We start from the raw sequence: 19,446 nt of genomic DNA, 5'->3' as shown, positions 1-19,446 counted from the left end.
CAAAATTTTAAGACCCCTTTGCAATTTTTTTTTTATTAGGTCTTAACTTTAAGTGCTTAACATTATCAGATTGATTTTTGTAAAAACACACACTGAAAATCTTAACGAGGGACAATATAAGTGACACTATTTTATTGTCACCAAAGTGGCAAAAATGCCGATGTAATCTGGTTCTAGTTCACATCACCCCAAGAAGATATTTTAAAACTGAAATGTTGATCTCTATAATCAATTTTATATAGAATTACCCAGTGACATCACAAAGCCATCGTGGGTAAGAAATGTAAATCCTAACGCAAGTGCTTCATCTGCTCTTCAAAACTTTAGTTTCAGGAATTTCAGGAAAAAATTGTACCGGTCATAAGATGGCCCCCAAAATAACCAAAACTTCAATATTGGGGACAAATAAAAATTTATAAAAATTATGATATAGTGAATCAAACATATCTAGACCTTAAGCACATGGCTATAATATAAATCACTGTGTTATGGATTTGTGATGTAGCATCCAAAGATTGGTAGTTTGCTACCCGTGCGTACTGTAACCTGTGTGGAATGCAAGATTCTTTAAAAATCTGCAAGAAAAAATTGTAGCATATTCCTTCACATGACGTACTGCTACAATTCATGGTTCTGTGCTCCCACCTGGTAATGGAGCAGGTCCATTACTACGCTACTCCGGTCGCAACTGCCATAATTGTCCTGACCCTGGAGGCGGAGTTACCATGCGTGCAGGGAAACTGTAGCAATCTTGTGGAAGATACAACGCTGTTTCCCCGGTTGTCAAGCAATGCAGGATGCTGCTTTGTTTGGCAATAAGCAATGGTGGGATTTTGTCCAGCCTGCTGTTGAACCTGGCAGGGAGTGGCTGTCTGGGGATGATCGGGAGGTAATTAGTGGGCTATATAATCCTGCTTCCTGCTCAGTCCCTTGCTGTTTATTGCAGTTCCCTTTGTGCTTGGTGGTGAGTGATGCTAACATTAGGTTTTGCTATCTTAGCAGGATTTTCTCATTTTCTCTTTTGATTACACTTCCTGGGGTTCTTGCAGAGGTACTCACCTGGTCCTCAACTAGGCACCAGCCACGTCACCAGATGCCAGCTGTCCGGGGACAGTGGGCCTAGGAAGGGCCATTCTAAAATCCCCCTTCCATTTACTGGGAGCTGGGTGAAGAGTATTCCAGACCCTCAAGGGCTCACTAAGCTTGGCAGCTTGTGCCAAATGAGTCTGTGGCTGCGCCTTTGCTGGTTTGTTGCCAGTCTTTCTCGGTACCTCTGTGAATTGCATAACACATATAGCAGAGTTCTTCTAGAAGAGATGCTTGTAGGCAGTAGAGATGAACAAAGCTTTTGTAATCAAATTCGCCAGCTTTGCAGACTTTTCCCAGGGAATTTGATTTGCAGTTAATACAGTGGGTATGGAAAGTATTGTGGCCCCTTTAAATTTTTCAATCGTTGTGTCATTGCAGCCATTTGGTAAATTCTAGTGATTAGAGATGAGCGGTGTTCGACTTAAACTGTTCGCCAATCTCAAATTCGATCTGTTTTGGGCGGTGTTCGAGTCGTTCGACGAACGCGAACGATTTGCAAAAAATTCGGCTGTTCGAGGTTATGTTCGATAACTGTTTGTGCACCAAAAGCGTGTCCTGCATGTCTGGCGCTATTTAGAGCACCAATCATGCAGGGATTGTCTGCCACTCACTGTAATGTCACAGCCATGGTGGTTGTGGCATTACAGTGGTTGCCCAAATCAATGGGAACAGTGCTCACAGTGAAACATGAAAAGCCGGCAATTCAGCAGCGGCATACACCGGTACCCGACAATTTAGAACAGAAAGAATAGAGCATCACACATAGATTAGATAGATAGAAACATGTCAGTCACATATATAAGAAGTACAGTGACAGTGTTGGTTATTGTACTTGTCATTTAGTGTTAAAGGATTTATTAAAAAAAATAATAGCCTTTTCATGCACCGTCTCTTTAAAAAAACCGGCCGGCAATTCAGCATCGGTACCCCACAATTTTGAATAGAAAGAATAGAGCATTACACATAGATTAGATATATAGAAACATGTCAGTCACATATATAAGAAGTACAGTGATAGTGTTGATTATGTACTTGTCATTTAGTGTTAAAATAAAGGATTTATTTAAAAAAAAATTGGCGTGGGGTTCCCCGTAATTTTAGTCTCTAGCGGAGGTTAAGCAGACGGCTGGGGCAGATGTTTGAAGCCTGGGAAGGGGGTAATACCCACGGAGCTTCCCAGGCTACTAATATCAGCCCCGAGCTGAATACCTAGCTTTTACTAGCTATTAAGATGGGGGACCCCCCAAAAAAATGACGTGGGGTCCCCCCTATTTTAATAGCTAGCAAAGGCTAGGCAGACAGCTGGGGGCTGATACTAATAGCCCAGGAAGGGTGCCATGAATATTGGCCCCCTCCCAGACTAGAAACACCAGCCGTCAGCTGCCCCAGAAATGGCGCATCCATAGGATGCGCCAATTCTGGCACTTAGCCTCGCTCTTCCCACTGCCCTGTAGCGGTGGCAGTGGGGTAATAGGGCTGAGGTTGATGTCAGCTTATAATGCCAGCTGACATCAAGCCCAGGTTAGTAATGGAGAGGCGTCTATAAGACACCCCCATTACTAACCCCATAGTCAAATTTAAAAAAAAAACACAAGCACCCAGAATAAAGTCCTTTAATTGAAATAAACACACAATTCTTTATTGTTCTAAATTAAACCATACTTACCATTACGCCCATTCCAGCTGAAGCCAATGTCTTCTGCAATAAAAGTAAAATAATAAACCAACATCATCCTTACCTTTCCATGGTTCCCACGACGGCTCCAGGTCTGCTACATTCACATGACAGGCTGGATCGCAGCCGAAAGCTGCCATCCAGCTTGCCATGCCGCAGACACTGAGAAGCGCACGCATGCTTGCGCTCCTCAGTGTCTGGCTGTGACGGCATCCTGATGAGCCGAGTTCATGTCCAATGAACTCAGCTCACCTCATGCACGTCACTGACAGCGTGGGAAAATTCTCCTGCGCTTGCAGTGAGCGTGAGAGAATTCTCCTGCTGAAGCGCTGAGCGCTGGAGAATTTTCCCACACTGTCAGTGACGTGCATGAGGTGAGATCATGTCCAATGAACTCAGCTCACCTCATGCACGTCACTGACAGCGTGGGAGAATTCTCCTGCGCTCATCGCTTGAGCAGGAGAATTCTCCCATGCTGGGATGGCATTGAGATGACAGGCTGGATCGTAGCTGAACGCTGCCATCCAGCTTGTCATCCTTCAGAGACACTGCAGAGCGCAAGCATGCCTGCGCTCTGCAGTGTCTCTGAAGGATGACAAGCTGGATGGCAGCGTTCTGCTACCATCCAGCCTGCCATCTCAATGCCGTCCCAGTGTGGGAGAATTCTCCTGCTTAAGCGGTGACGTAATTTGCCGGCACCGCATGCGCAGGAGAATTCTCCCACGCTGTCAGTGACGTGCATGAGGTGAGCTGAGTTCATTGGACATGAACTCTGCTCATCTGGATGCCGTCACAGCCAGACACTGAGGAACTTCACTGAGGAGCTTCTCAGTGTCTGCGGCATGGCAAGCTGTATGGCAGCGTTCTGCCGCGATCCAGCCTGTCATGTTAATATAGCAATGCTGGAGCCATCCTGGGAACCATGAAAAGGTAAGGATGAGGTTGGCTTATTATTTTACTTTTATTGCAGGAGATCGTTGACTTCAGCTGGAATGGGGGTGATGGTAAGTAGAGTTTAATTTAGAACATTAAAGAATTTTGTCTTTATTTCAATTAAAGGATTTTATTCTGGGTGTTGGTGTTTTTTTAACCTTCACTATGGGGTTAGTAATGGGGGTGTCTTATAGACGCCTCTCCATTACTAACCTGAGCTTGATGTCAGCTGGCATTATAAGCTGACATCAACCCTAACCCTATTACCCCACTGACACCGCTACAGGGCAGTGGGAAGGCTAAGTGCCAGAAATGCGCCATTTCTGGGGCAGCTGACGGCTGGTGTTTCTAGCCTGGGAGGGGGCCAATATTCCTGGCACCCTTTCTGGGCTATTAATATCAGCCACCAGCTGTCTGCCTAGCCTTTGCTAGCTATTAAAATAGGGGGGACACCACGTCATTTTTTTTTTGGGTCCCCCATTTTAATAGCTAGTAAAGGCTAAGTATTCAGCTGGGGGCTAATATTAGTAGCCTGGGAAGCTCCGTGGGTATTACCTCCTTCCCAGGCTTCAAACATCTGCCCCAGCCGTCTGCTTAACCTCCGCTAGAGACTAAAATTACGGGGAACCCCACGCCAATTTTTTTTTTTAATAAATCCTTTATTTTAACACTAAATGACAAGTACAGTAACCAACACTGTCACTGTACTTATATAATATGTGACTGACAGGTTTCTATCTATCTAATCTATGTGTGATGCTCTATTCTTTCTGTTCTAAATTGTCGGGTACCGGTGTATGCCGCTGCTGAATTTCTGGCTTTTCATGTTTCACTGTGAGCACTGTTCCTATCGATTTGGGCAATCACTGTAATGCCACAACCACCATGGCTGTGACATTACAGTGAGTGGCAGACAATCCCTGGATGATTGGTGCTCTAAATAGCGTCAAACATGCAGGACGGGGATCCGAGCTCCCGCCCTAGCATCGCGCAAGTACTTGGCGAGCTCTGAGCATCTCGAGTACTGAGATGCTCGGGCGAGTACCGAGCAGTCTCGAGCATGCTTGCTCATCACCAGTAAATTCTAAAAAGTTCATTTTTTTTCTCATTAAAGTACACTCTGCACCCCATCTTGACTAAAAAAAACAGAAATGTAGAAATGTTTGCAAATTTATTAAAAAAGAAAAACTGAAAAATCACATGGTCATAAGTATTCAGACCCTTTGCTCAGTATTGAGTAGAAGCACCTTTTGAGCTAGTACAGCCATGAGTCTTCTTGGGAATGATTCCACAAGTTTTTCACACCTGGATTTGGGGATCCTCTGCCATTCTTCCTTGGTCTAAGAAGACTTCTGGTGGTCCCAAACTTCTTCCATTTAAGGATTATGGAGGCTACTGTGCTCTTAGGAACATTGAGTAATGCAGAAATTCTTTTATAACCTTGGCCAGATCTGTGCCTTGCCACAATTCTGTCTCTGCGCTCCTTGGGCAGTTCCTTTGAGCTCATGAGTCTCATTTGGTCTGACATGCACTGTGAGCTGTGAGGTCTTATATAGACAGCTGTGTGCCTTTCCAAATCAAGTCCTATCAGTTTAATTGAACACAGCTGGACTCCAATGAAGGAGTAGAACCATCTCAAGGAGGATCACAAGGAAATGGACAGCATGTGACTTAAATATGAGTATCTGAGCAAAGGGTCTGAATACTTATGACCATGTGATATTTCAGTTTTTCTTTTTTAATAAATGTGCAAAAATTTCTACATTTCTGTTTTTTTTTCAGTCAAGATGGGGTGCAGAGTGTACTTTAATGAGAAAAAAAATGAACTTTTTAGAATTTACCAAATGGCTGCAATGAAACAAAGAGTGAATAATTTAAAGGGGTTTCAATACTTTCCGTACCCACTGTACTTGCCCTGCCACACTAACAAAGCAATCATCAGCTGTCAGATGTGTCACTCCCTGCCTCTGCTTCACAAATGCAGTGACTCTCCTGCCTCACAGACGCAGTGACTCTCCTGCCTCACAGACACAGTGACTCTCCTGCCTCACAGACACAGTGACTCTCCTGCATCACAGACACAGTGATTCGCCTGCCTCACAGACACAGTGACTCTCCTGCATCACAGACACAGTGATTCGCCTGCCTCACAGACACAGTGACTCTCCTGCCTCACAGACACAGTGACTCTCCTGCATCACAGACACAGTGATTCGCCTGCCTCACAGACACAGTGACTCTCCTGCCTCACAGACACAGTGACCCTCCTGCCTCACAGACACAGTGACTCTCCTGCCTCACAGACACAGTGATTCTCCTGCCTCACAGACACAGTGACTCTCCTGCCTCACAGACACAATGCCTCTCCTGCCTCACAGACGCAATGACTCTTCTGCCTCACAGATGCAGTGACTCTCCTGCCTCACAGATGCAGTGACTCTCCTGTCTCTCTCTCCCTAATCTGTTTTTACTTTTACTCACACACTAATCACCTTCACTTATATGCAGTCACACACTATTTATATACTGTAGTTTGTTCAGTGCTTTATGGCTTTCTCTCAGTACCTTTATTGCTGAACTATGAACTGTGATGTTCTTTCACTATCCAGACTCACTACAAAATGGTTGCTGCATTCTCTGCCTCTGCTTTTATACAGTCTATGATAATACTTCCTTGTTGGCTGTGCTATACCATGTGATGTGATAGCTGAAAGTCATTCATTGCTTTTGTCTGGGCAATGTTCTAAAAATGCATAAAATGGCAATGGCCATTTTAAACTATTCGCAGCAAGTGAATTGCACATTTGGCGGCACAAGAGCCTACAGACGCCATGCTCCACCTTACAGGTTCTGTGCAACACTATCTAATGTTCAGGGATTGTCTTAATTTTCAACAACAACAATCTTGCAAATTTAGGGCTGCCCTGGGCTAAATAGATGTGAGGTTTATGTAAACCTTACCCAAAAGTAGGTGGTCCTGCATAGATTCGAGTTGCTCGTAGGTGGGACTGGCAGGTATGACTTAAGCCTTCCTATTTGTCCAACAGCAATGCCGTTAAGCATGCTATTGCCATATACATTGATCATTATGAATTGAAAACAGGGCTTCCTTATAGTATGACTATAGAGACATAGGTCTGCATAAGAGCTGTATACACAAAACAATGGGTATTTTTATGACGGTCTTCAAAGTTATATTTTATTTTAGATTCAGTGAAGCAGTTATGAAAAATGTTACAAAGGGGCTTTTGAAGAGAAGAGGGTCCCTGTCGAAAGATCATCATTACAGGATGCACAGAATAATTTTTGCGATAGGGCCCCCTATCTTCGATAAACACTACTACATGCAGCTAACAGTCTAACTTTAATCCATTTCTTATTTCCAAGCCTATAAATAATACAGAGAAGAAGCTGAAATATAAGAAAGGGTAAAAGGTGTTTTACCTAAAGCAAGCGTCCCTTTCATTTTAAATAAAAATACACATCACAATAAGGCAGCTATAAATTGTATCACACCGTGAAAAATTCACCCCCAGTTATAATAAAACATTACCGACCTAAAATATATGAACACGTAGCGCATGCATTTAAGAATGTACGTGGACAAAATGCATCTATTAAACTGGATGAAAATACATTATGTATAGGGATAAAAATTCAGGAACTCCGACAATAGGCAAGTTCTTTTAGCAATGATGAATGAGCCACCTAAGGCATATCATTTAATTTCAATAAGGAAAATAAAAAAAATGTGAAACATCGAGGACTGGAAATGTTAAAAATAACTGTATTGTTAACAAGAATTATGACTCATTTTGTACTATTAAATTTGGTCTGGGTGGATTTGTGGAGTATTGCTTATTTTTATAAATATGCACAAGGCTTATTTGTATATGCCATACATATTTCTGACAGGTAATCTATTCTTAACAAGAATGACAAAGGCCTAAAGGGCATCTCAGAGTCTCGGTGCATGGACCATTCCAATGGATTTAATTCAGCCCAATTTTCTTATAAATTGAATTGTTTTTTATGCCTCTCCAGTCAGAAGTTTACAATGTTTCAATTACATTTATTTTTTTCTAAATTTAAATTTTAGACTTCATTAAAAAAAATTAATCTTTTTCTAATAGAATACATAGTATTCAATGTGCCCTTGTTCCGGCTGAATTCCCATGCATTGCCTTAAAAAAAAGTGCCAGCTTCAGGGTGTGGGAGAGACATGGCCCCTAATATTCACCAGGTCCTTTTTTGGTTATGCCCAACTGTACTACCATAGAGTTTAGGGTCTAAACTTACTTTGGAAGTCTAACATCTAAATTATTAATTTTACTGGTTCTGAGTCTAAGTTAGTGGCATAACTTGAAATTTGTTGAACACAATACAAAATCTCCAACAATCATGGGTATTTAATAACATCGGTCTTCTTCAATCGGTCAAAAGGAACATTTTGGATTCAAAGATCTGATTGCGTCGGCAAAACCCTGCACCTACTATTGTTGGATCCTGGTCTGAAGTCTGAATTTAGTTTTGGGTCTATGTCTTCAATCTGAATTTTTTTTGGAAGTCTTAGTCTTTGGTCTTGTTTTAATTTGGAAGCCCTAGCCTGGATGCTTGTTGGGGATCTTCCTAGTCATTTTGGAGCCTGAGTTAATTCTGGAGGTTTGAATCTGACATCTGAATGTATTTTTTGGGTCTGATTTTTGTGTTAGAATTCATTTTGGGGGTTTAAGTTTAAATTCGTATTAGGAGGTCATTTAATTCTGTAGGGATGGACCTGTAGTTTGATTTTCCTTTGAGGACCTGAATTTAGATTGAAAATTGATTGAACATCTAGGGCATGGTTTACAGTCTAGATGCATAGTATAACAATCACTAAGAGAGAAGCATGTGGTTGGCAGGATATGTGCCCTTTGTGCTGGGTGCTTCTAAAAAGGTACTTATGCTCCTTCTATAGTTGTGGTCTAGTATTCTTTACCCCCATAAAGATGCACAATCAGCTCAACTGATACTGTGCATGGCTGCCCAGCCCATCGATGTTCACCACTTCCTTGATTGGCTAGGTTCTCTAGCAAGAACCACAGTTGGACCACCATGGTGTTTGAGGTCTAAACTGATTTTGGAGGTCTGATATCTAAATTAATATTTCCATGGGCTCTGAGTCTGAGGTCTGAATTTACTTTGCGGTCTGGATGTTGTGTCTTTATTCATTTTGTAGGTCTAAGTCTTGAATCTGAATTCATTTTTTGAACTCTGAACCTTGGGTTTGAATTTTAGGGCCTTGGCTCATTTTGGAGTCTGAAGTAATTCTAGGTGTTTTAGTGTGAGGCCTGAATGTATTTCTTGAGTCTGAGTTTACCATTTGAGTCTGGGTTTGAGTTCACTTTAGGGGTCATTTTGATTAGGGGGGTGTACACAGAAATCCAGGGGCCACATATCAATGATCAGATTCGGGTCACTGCCATTGAGCCGCCCAGTGACTTACTGCTATCGAACCGCCTAGATGCAATAGTTGATCATCATGGCAATCATGCGGTAATCATAGCTGGCGCAAAGTGCAGCAGTAAAACAGTTGGCCCCCACCAGGTATGGAGCAGGCTCAATGTGTGTCCACTCCATACAAATCTTCCTGACTTCTGTACATATACGACAGATGTCAGAAGATATGGTTGGACGTCAGTAAGAGGACTGGGCTGTTCGGCAAAGTTCATGGGCCTATAGCAGCTGCATGGTCAGCCGATATTAGTAGTGCACCACCTATTTGTCTAAGTCATTTCTGAAGGTCTGAATAATGGGATCTAATTTTCTTTTAGGGAGTCTGAAGTGATTTTTGGGTCTGGGATATAGTGTACAATCTAGAATGATAATATTATAATTGAAGTAGTAGCATTCGATTTGGGTTCTGGCGGCAGAGGTGCCCATACGCCTTCCAACCCCCCATTAAAAAGTATACGGTCAAGTGTGCATGTATATTTAATGGGGAGAGGGGAGAAAACAGCTTCCAAAAACCATCTGGAAAAAAAGGATCTGGCATTCAATTTCAACATGTCCGATCCTTCTTTCAAGAGAGACAGGACATCCCCTAATACACAAGTTAGTTGACTGGTCCTGACAATCAGCAGGTTCGGCTGACCTTGCCCAGGGTACAAGGCTCAAATTTTGTCCCATATAAAAGAAATTCCTGGCAATGACTAAAGCAATCCCTCACAATAGTAAATGATCACAATAATAACGCATTGTAGTGAATTTCTCTACATCAGCCTTCAGAACATTAATTTAATTAATGAACAGCCTAAACCTGCGTTATCATATGTAGGAAACACAACATATTCCCCTATACATTAAATTGTTATCAGGCAATTTAAATAATCTACCTCTATATTAAATGCTTTATGCTGAAAATCACATAATATATATATAAAAAAATTCAATGTAATTTAAAAACGCTTAAACCAGTTATGTTTTTCCGCTTCCTACAAAGATATTTCGACAGGTATGCCCGCAGTCCTGTGCTCACTTTATCATAATATTCCCATACATCAACATTTCAAAATGTATTATATGCACAGTGTATTTCAGGCACTTGATAAATTTTGTCCTTATGTAGCCGTAGCACCCCTCAAATATTTTGAAAGTAATAAATTGCTATAATCAAATCTAATTTTTGAAAAATACCTGTGGGAGCCACAAACAAAAAAGAGCGTCTTGTAAAAGAACATGATAAATAACACAGGAGGCGGCAGTTTATTATAATCAGTTTGGCATTGAATTACAAAATTAAAATTATATAGCCCTTGATAAGTAACCCTGCCCATGTACACGATCAGTGGAATTACGTTGACTTATTTTGCATTTCATAAGAACAGTTCAAAGAAATATAATGGGGAAAGGGAAAGATTTATCACAACGGACCCTGGCGGAAAAAAAAAAAAAATGCAAAAAAAAAAAAAATCCATTTATTTTGGTTTAATAAGAAAACTGGCATCAGAATGATTTGCTTAGAACTCATTAAGCCTAAAACAGTTTTGAAATGTGCTAATGTACCAAAAGGGACGTAGGTATAGAAATGAAATAAAATTCATATTGACAGCATTGGTGGGATCTCAGGCTGCAGGCATGGAAATATAGGAGAAAAATATATGAAATGAAGGTGTAAGACGAGTGCCCATAATATATATTATATATACACACACGCTCACACATCCCTACACATATATATACATACAAACATACACGGACAATAGTATAGGGACACGTGTCTTAATCCTGCATTTCCGATGTTTAATATTTGGCCCCATTGCCCCCGATGTATATTATTCAGCCCCATTGCCACGCGATGTGTAACATCTGGCCCCATTATCCGCAATGTATAACATCCGGCCCGATTTCTCCTCGAAGTATAGTAACCGGCCCCATTGCCCCCGATGTGTAAAATCCAGTCCCTTTCCCCCGGTATATTACATCCGGCCCCATTGCCCCCGATGTGTAACATCCAGTCCCTCTCCTCTGGTATATAACATCCGGCCCCATAGCCCGATATGTCTCATTCAGTCCCATTACCCCCAATGTATAACATCCAGCCTCAGTGCCCCTCCGATGTTTAATATTTGGCCCCACTGCCCCTGATGTATATTATCCAGCCACATGGCCCCCCATTGTGTAACATCCAGCCCTCTTACCCCCAGTGTATAATGTCCGGCCCCATTGCCCCCGATGTATAACATCTGGGCTCTTGCGCCCTTGGTGTATAACCTCTGGCCCCCGCCATGCCATCTGCCTTCATGAACATAAGAGACACATTGGCCGGTGGTGCAGAGCTCACTGATACCAGCGCGGTCCTGTAATAGTAGTAGTTTTTCCTGATAAATCTTCCTCCATCACCTGTGAGTGATATTATTGAGAAGTGGAAGGAACCGCAGCAATTCAGCCACGAAGTGGAGACGCCGTAACTAGTGATCGACGAACTCGTGGATGTTTGGGTCCAGCAGGCTCAACCGAACATCTATAAAAAGTTTGGTTCGGGTACTCGAAGCCAAACCCGGACCCCATTCGGGGCCCGAACATCCGTGTTTTCCCACACTGTCATCTGCGTGACAGCATGGGAAACAGGGGCTCTGATTGGCGGTATAATTGTTACTGCTGGTCAGAGCACTTTGGGCTCACTCTGACAGATGACAATGTAAGCCTGCAGCTGTGACCGGCGGTAAAAAGCTTACCACTGGTCTGCTGATGAAAGTACTACGCCCATCAGCCTACGTCTGGAAAACCACCACAGTGAAGGCCTGGCAGAGCATCAAAAAGGAGGAAACACAACGTCTGGTGATGTCCCTGAGTTCAAGACTTCAGGCAGTCATTGCCAACAAAGGGTTTTCAATCAAGCACTAGAAATGAACATTTTATTTACAATTATTTAATCTGTCCAATTACTTTTGGTCCCTTTAAAAACAGGGTGGCACATGTTAAAGGAGCTGAAACTCCTAAACCCTTCATCCAATTTTAATGTGGATACCCTCAAATGAAAGCTGAAAGTCTGAACTTCAACTGCATCTGAATTGTTTTGTTTAAAATTCATTGTGGTAATGTCTAGAACCAAAATTAGAAAAATGTTGTCTCTGTCCAAATATATATGTGCGACGCCCTCCCTGAGCGGCGGGGGTCACTCGGAGCCGGGTCAGTGTAGGTGTTGCGGGGGGGGGGGTATGCAGTCGTGGCCTAGACCCGTTCCGTGGCCAGGGCTGTCACATGAAAATAATGGGCTTCTTTTAAGATGAGTGGTTTGCTCGACTACGCCACGTGTGGTTTCTGGTGAGGGCCACCAGCACTGCAACAGTCCACTGAGACCGGTGTTCTAGCAGCTAAGATGGGACGGCTCCCCACAGCTGGAGCAGGCCTCAGGGCAGTGTGAGAAGGGATGGTGGGTGCAGTGTTGCACAGGAAATAACAGGCTGAGGCGGTGTGTGAAGTCATCCGGGTCTTTACTCACTTTAGAAGAACTTTCAGCCGCAAAGCTTCTCTCTGCTACACACGGCGTACTGCGGCCACCGGGAAGGGGGTCCAGCACTTCCCAGATAGATCAGGAGCACCTGTCGAGACCCCTCTGGTGTGTGTTCCTCTCCTTGGTAAGTTCTCCCACTAAGTCTTCTCCTGACTGTGTGTATTTCGAATGTGGTGTAAGGCCGGGTCCCACTGGATAAACGCAGTGTGAGAGATACAGGTGGCGACTCCGCTCCGTCCGTATCACCCTGGGATCCACTAAGCCTCCGGGCTTTTCTGACTGAGACGTGAAGTAACAAAGTCAGATATCGGGGGCCGGTCACCCCTCTTTCAGCAGGAATCCCTCTGACTAGGCCAGAATAAAGAATACAGGTGGCGACTCCGCTCCGTCCGTACCCCCCTGGGATCCTTTTGCCTGTGGAGCCTATCTCCTCTGCTCCCCTCCAAGGCCTTCTTAGGTCAGGACCTTGACCGGGTAGAGACAGTGGTTAACTCTGACCCGCTCCTCGTCTCAAGGCCAGAGTACGAGGACCGCGAACCTTCCGCCAGCTACAGCCTCTTGCTGGACCCTGACAGAAGACCCTCAATCAAAGACCTTGAACTAAAGATGGCCATAGATTAAATATGAATCAATAAGTGTTTCCTAAAAGTGTGTCCTCCACCCTCACCCACTACATGGTTCCCCCTATCTTTGGTCCCCCCCCATCTCCTCTATCCCGGGCCGGGATAGCACCCTGGTGCATTTAGGCCCCCTACAGGACAGGAGTGGTGTAGTGTTGAGTGGTAAAGTTGGGTCCCGAGAAATGCTCCATCCTTACCTGGAAGAGGAGATACCACACCTCTATCTGAGGTGCAGTACCCCTGTGACGACTGAACCCTCAGGGTCGCCACATATGGACCTAACTGTATCTGGCAGACTAATGGACGAGTGAGTTTTAAAGTAATTTCATGTATTCGTCTATTATTTTTTTATAGCTTGCCACTCTGAGCAGAGTTTAGCGTTTCTAGATATTTAGCTTGATTCACCACTTACAACTTTTTAAAAAGTCAATACATTTTTCACAGTTCCACTCTAGTGCCCCTTCCCCCCCATCCACGGAGTGATTTTATGAAAGTCTTAAATTTTGGCTCAAATTTTGCAACATTTTAAAAAAGACAAATAAAAAGTATTTTTTAATATTGCACAAAATTAGCTAAACACATGCTCCATTTTAAGAATATGGCAAAAAAAAGTCAATGAAGACCACAAGACAAAAAAAAGAAAAGAGACTTCAAAAAAAGCAAATGATGAATCAGGACCTAGGTGCGTATTGGTGACTGGGAAAAGCCCCATTGTAGATCCAGAGCAAATCAACGGCAAATCCGTATCAGAACCTGTAGACCTCATAATCCCTGGTTTCCCCCTGATGATCGGTAGGATCCACAGTGATCTAATAATGGTCCATATTACTGCATCCATTTTTGGATATCAGAATACTCCTTTAAGGTTATTTTTGGTGTCTTCATATATCCAAACTGATGTGATACAATGATGAGAAGCCAAGGATGCAGTAACGATTATGCAGACAACTTTTGGCCATTGTCAAAAGTTGGATAGGTAATAACTTTCAATGTTGGGAAAAACTCTTTAATAACAGTTGAAAAAATGTGAAGAACCTGTGAACTTAGACTTAAAATCCAAGTCCAAGATGAAAAATTGGAAATTTTCATGTACAAAAAAGAACCTCAGAGAAAACCTTCCACTGGTTTTGGGCTGTTCAGCCTGAGTACTCACCAATAGCATGTGCTTTGCATTGGCACTGGCCTGTGTTTTGATGACATGAATGACTTCCATTGATTGTTCCCGAAGTGTTGCAGTGACAGGGTTGGCAGCCGTCAGCATTAGACTCTTGTAAATTGTAAAATCCATCTTTGCACTGATCACATCTCCTGCCTCCAACATTCTGTTTACATCTACATTGACCTCCAAGCTGTAAGACATAAATATATATTCATAATAAGGTGGAGAAAAGTGGAAAATAAAACTTCAACATTTTGCAAAGTCTTAAACGTTAATCATTTTCTAAAAATAATTGAAGGTACACTTTAATTTTTCCCTATTCTGTCATTCTTATTTACCAATTAAAGGCTTATTGTAAAACTTTTGGGTTCAATAAAGAATTTGTAAGAGAGTTCCCTACCGACCATGAGTTATGATGTGCTCAGCAATTTTTCTGGACCAACATTTATAATTTAAATTTGGAGATGAGTGAATCAATCTGATATGATTGAAATCCTATCGAATTTATGAAAATTTACTTGACAAAAAAATGTTAACAATTTGAGATTCATTTCATGCAAGTCCCCCCTATTTTAATAGCTAGCAAAGGCTAGGCAGACAGCTGGGGGCTGATATTAATAGCCCAGGAAGGGTGCCATGAATATTGCACCCCTCCCAGGCTAGAAACACCAGCCGTCAGCCGCCCCAGAAATGGCGCATCCATAGGATGCCCCAATTCTGGCACTTAGCCTCGCTCTTCCCACTGCCCTGTAGCAGTGGCAGTGGGGTAATAGGGTTGGGGTTGATGTCAGGTTAGTAATGGACAGGCATCTATAAGACACCCCCATTACTAACCCCATAGTCAAAGTTAAAAAAAACACGAACACTCATAATAAAGTCCTTTAATTGAAATAAAGACTAGTGTTGAGCGAGCATGCTCGACACTGCTCGGTACTCGCCCGAGCATCACGCTACTCGGGATGTTCGGCGAGCACCGAGCATTTCCGGGTTACTCCGCCCTGCATGTTTGGCACTCTTTACAGAGCCAATGAACATGCCGGGATTGCCAGCCAGTCACTGTAATGCCGCAGCCATGTTGTTTGTGGGCATTACAGTGATTGGCTGGCCGCACAGCGTCACCTCGAGTATTTAAAACCGGGCGCCGCCATCTTGGACACAGTTGCTCCGGATCAGACAGTGTAGGGACAGTGCTGCTGATTTAGGGAGAGATATATCCTGCGAAATATTCAGTGTAGGGTCTGTAAAGGCTGCCAGATCAAACAAACAGTCCTTCTCAGGACTAATATCCATCCCAGATATCAGGCAGGCAGGCTGTATAGGAGACGTAGTGGTTATACCAGCAAACGCTGCATTACAGTCTTGTGTGCTCCTGTTGCTGAAATTGCTGGACTTAGCGGCAGGTCTCGGGGGCCAGGAAAATTCCTTTTTTTTTCATCGAAATCCTCTTTTTTTTTTCCTCCTTCACACTGTACAAATACCCGTCTTATTAACCTTTTGGTTCCCCCCCCCCCCAAAAAAAAAGTGTGTCTCTGATTTTTCAGACACAAATATATCTGTTGAAAACAGTGTGGTGTAGGTCAGAGAAATAGAAGTGTGGTTTTGCAGTTCCATGGGCCATTTGTATCTAAAAAAAAACAGTTTGAGTGTGTCGCTCACTGTTCAGCCGCAAATATATATATTTAAAAAAGACTGGTATGCACCAGTAAATTATAACTGTGGTTTTGCTGTTCCATGGTAAAAAAATCTCTATTATCCTGTTTTTGGCATTTTTTGCTGGAAAAAAAAAAATAATAGTGTCTCCCTGATTTTTCAGACACAAATATATCTGTTGAAAATAGTCTGGTGTAGGCCAGAGAGACAGAAGTGTGCTTTTGCTGTTCCATGGTAAAAAATCTCTATTATCCTGCTTTTGGCATTTTTTGCCATAAAAAAAAAATAATAGTGTCTCCCTGATTTTTCAGACACAAATATATCTGTTGAAAATAGTCTGGTGTAGGCCAGAGAGACAGAAGTGTGCTTTTGATGTTCCACGCTAAAAATCTCTATTATCCTGCTTTTGGCATTTTTTGCCGTAAAAAAATAAATAATAGTGTCTCCCTGATTTTTCAGACACAAATATATCTGTTGAAAATAGTCTGGTGTAGGCCCGAGAGATACAAGTGTGGTTTTGCAGTTCCACGGTTCAAACCTCTGTATTATCCACTTTTGGGCCATTTGTATCTAAAAAAAACAGTTTGAGTGTGTCGCTCACTGTTCAGCCACAAATATATATATTTAAAAAAGTCTGGTATACACCAGTAAATTATAACTGTGGTTTTGCTGTTCCACAGTAAAAAATCTCTATTATCCTGCTTTTGGCATTTTTTGCCGTAAAAAATAAATAATAGTGTCTCCTGATTGTTCAGATACAAATATATCTGTTGAAAATAGTCTGGTGTAGGCCCGAGAGATACAAGTGTGGTTTTGCAGTTCCACGGTTCAAACCTCTGTATTATCCACTTTTGGCCCATTTGTATCTAAAAAAACCAGTTTGAGTGTGTCGCTCACTGTTCAGCCGCAAATATATATATTTAAAAATGACTGGTATACACCAGTAAATTATAACTGTGGTTTTGCTGTTCCACGGTAAGAAATCTCTACTATTCAGCTTTTGGTATTTTTTCCGTAAAGAAAAACAGTAATAGTTTCTCCCTGATTGTTCAGATTATTTAAAAGAATCGGGTGTAGGCCAGAGAAATAGAACTGTGGTTTTCCTCTTCCACGGTTCTAATCTACTTTTTGTTACCCTTTTTCCATTGATAGTGCGAGTGTAAGCTATTTTACTTCCTTTACAATGGGCAAGGCGCGTGGCACGGGACGTGGAAGTGGACATTCTGGTGATGGTGCGTGCAGAGGACGGGGCCGTGGCCAAGGTGAAAATGTGTCACAACCAACAGCCACATCTTCTCGCTCCCACTTCTTGACCGAATTACTAGGGTAGCACAGAACAACCCCAGTATTGCGAACTGATCAGTGTGAACAGGTTATTAATTGGATAGCAGATAATACTTCCAGTTACCTGGGCACCACCACCTCCGGCCTGTCTTCCACACGGTCGACTCTTTGTAGCCGTGAGTCTCAACCGCATACTCCTCCTCACCCTGATGCTCCTTCCTCCCACCATGCCGAGTGTCGTCAGACAGCAACTGATCCCACACTTGGACACTCTGAAGAGCTGCTCACTGGTCCATTTCCAGATTTGTGCCCCTCGCCTGCTCCGCTTGAAGTGGTGGAAGAGGAGATCCCATGTAGCGATGCCCAAATATTTGAACAGCCACGGCCACAGGAAGTCGACGCTGGCAATTTGTCACAAGAGGTGGACGATGACGAGACACAATTGCCAGGAAATGAGGAGGAGGATCGTGGTGCGCAAGTGGAAGAGGAGGAGGTGGTGGATGATCTAGTAACTGACCAACGTGGCAGGAGGACATGCAGAGTGAGGCCAGCAGCACACAGGGGGAGGGAGGCAGAGTACCCCAACAGGCAGGAAGAAGCAGTGTGGTGGCCGCAGACAGAAGGCGGGCAACAGTTCCCCGTAACACCAACACGAGTGACGTTGCCAGTACAACCGGTAGGTCTTCCAGAGTCTGGAATTTTTTTAAAGAATCTGCTGATAACCCCAAAAAGGCCATTTGTACCACCTGCCATGCCAAAATCAGCAGGGGTGACAAAACTACCAGCCTGACCACCACCAGCATGATCAGGCACATGGCAGCAAAGCACCCGACTTTGTGGGGCGAACCCCAAGGTCCACGACCAGTGTCAGCGGCTGTCACCACTGCTTCTTCCGCTGTTGTGCATGCAATAGAACCCCCTGTTGTGTGTGCAAGGCAATCCCCTGTCCATACTGCATGCAAAGATGCCCCCTCCTCTCAGTCTTCACTTGTTATGGCAGTTTCTCAAGAGACAGCATCAACGTCCACATCCACGTCCCACCGCAGTGTTCAATTGTCCATATCCCAGACCTTTGAACGAAAGTGGAAATTCGCAGCTAACACCCCACAGGCCACAGTCCTAAATTCGCACATTTCACGACTGCTTGCATTCGAAATGCTGCCTTTTAGGCTGGTGGAGACGGAATCCTTCCGCAACCTTATGGCGGTGGCCGTCCCTCGGTACTCAGTCCCCAGCCGACACTATTTTGCCCGGTGTGCCATCCCCGCACTACACAAGCATGTGTCCCAAAACATCTGCCGTGCCCTCAACAATGCAGTTACTGGGAGAGTCCACATGACAACGGACACGTGGACAAGTGCTTGTGGCCAGGGACGGTACATCTCCCTGACGGCACGCTGGGTAAACATAGTGGAAGCCGGGACCCAGTCGGACCTTGGGACTGAACACATCCTCCCCACACCGAGGATTGCGGGCCCTATGTCAGTCAGAGTTGACCCCACAGTGTACAGCTCCTGCGCATCATCCTCCTCCTCCTCCTCATGTTCAGCCTCCATCTCAGATATCAACACATTAGTTACAAGCTGGAAGCACTGCAGTACTGTCTCCGCTAAGCGGCAACAGGCTGTGCTAAAACTCCTAAGCTTAGGTGAGAAATCTCACACTGCTTGTGAGTTGTGGACAGCTGTGAAAGAGCAGGCAGATCTGTGGCTGAGACCGCTGAACTTACATCCAGGCATGGTCGTGTGTGACAATGGCCGTAACCTGGTGGCGGCTCTGAGGCGAGGCGAGATCACATTTACCATGCCTGGCTCATGTGCTTAACCTCGTGGTTCAGCGGTTTCTTAAATCATACCCCGAGTTGCCAGATCTGCTCATCAAAGTACGCCGTCTGTCTGCTCATTTTCGCAATTCGGCTACAGTTTCCGCCGCCCTTGCTGTGTTGCAGCAGCGTTTGCAGCCTCCGTCACACCGACTGGTGTGTGATGTCCCCACACGTTGGAACTCTACCCTCTCATGTTGCAAAGGATTTGTGAGCAGA

General features: G+C 43.7%; 1 protein-coding gene across 1 annotated transcript in view; it reads right to left on the bottom strand.

Moving 5' to 3' along the window:
• The window catches only part of USH2A (usherin), a 461,796-nt gene that overhangs the window by 192,974 nt on the left and 249,376 nt on the right, over window positions 1-19,446 (bottom strand). Inside the window, exon 11 of the mRNA XM_073673580.1 lies at window positions 14,466-14,661. Within this exon, the coding sequence (XP_073529681.1) occupies window positions 14,466-14,661 (196 nt within the window). The remainder of the gene's footprint in view (window positions 1-14,465; window positions 14,662-19,446) is intronic.

Source organism: Phyllobates terribilis, unplaced genomic scaffold (assembly GCF_046119375.1).
Source record: "Phyllobates terribilis strain yellow unplaced genomic scaffold, ASM4611937v1 Scaffold_3__8_contigs__length_932513732, whole genome shotgun sequence".
NCBI lineage: Eukaryota > Metazoa > Chordata > Amphibia > Anura > Dendrobatidae > Phyllobates > Phyllobates terribilis.
Note: the sequence above shows the minus strand (reverse complement) of the source record. Positions and strands in the feature narration are given on the sequence as shown.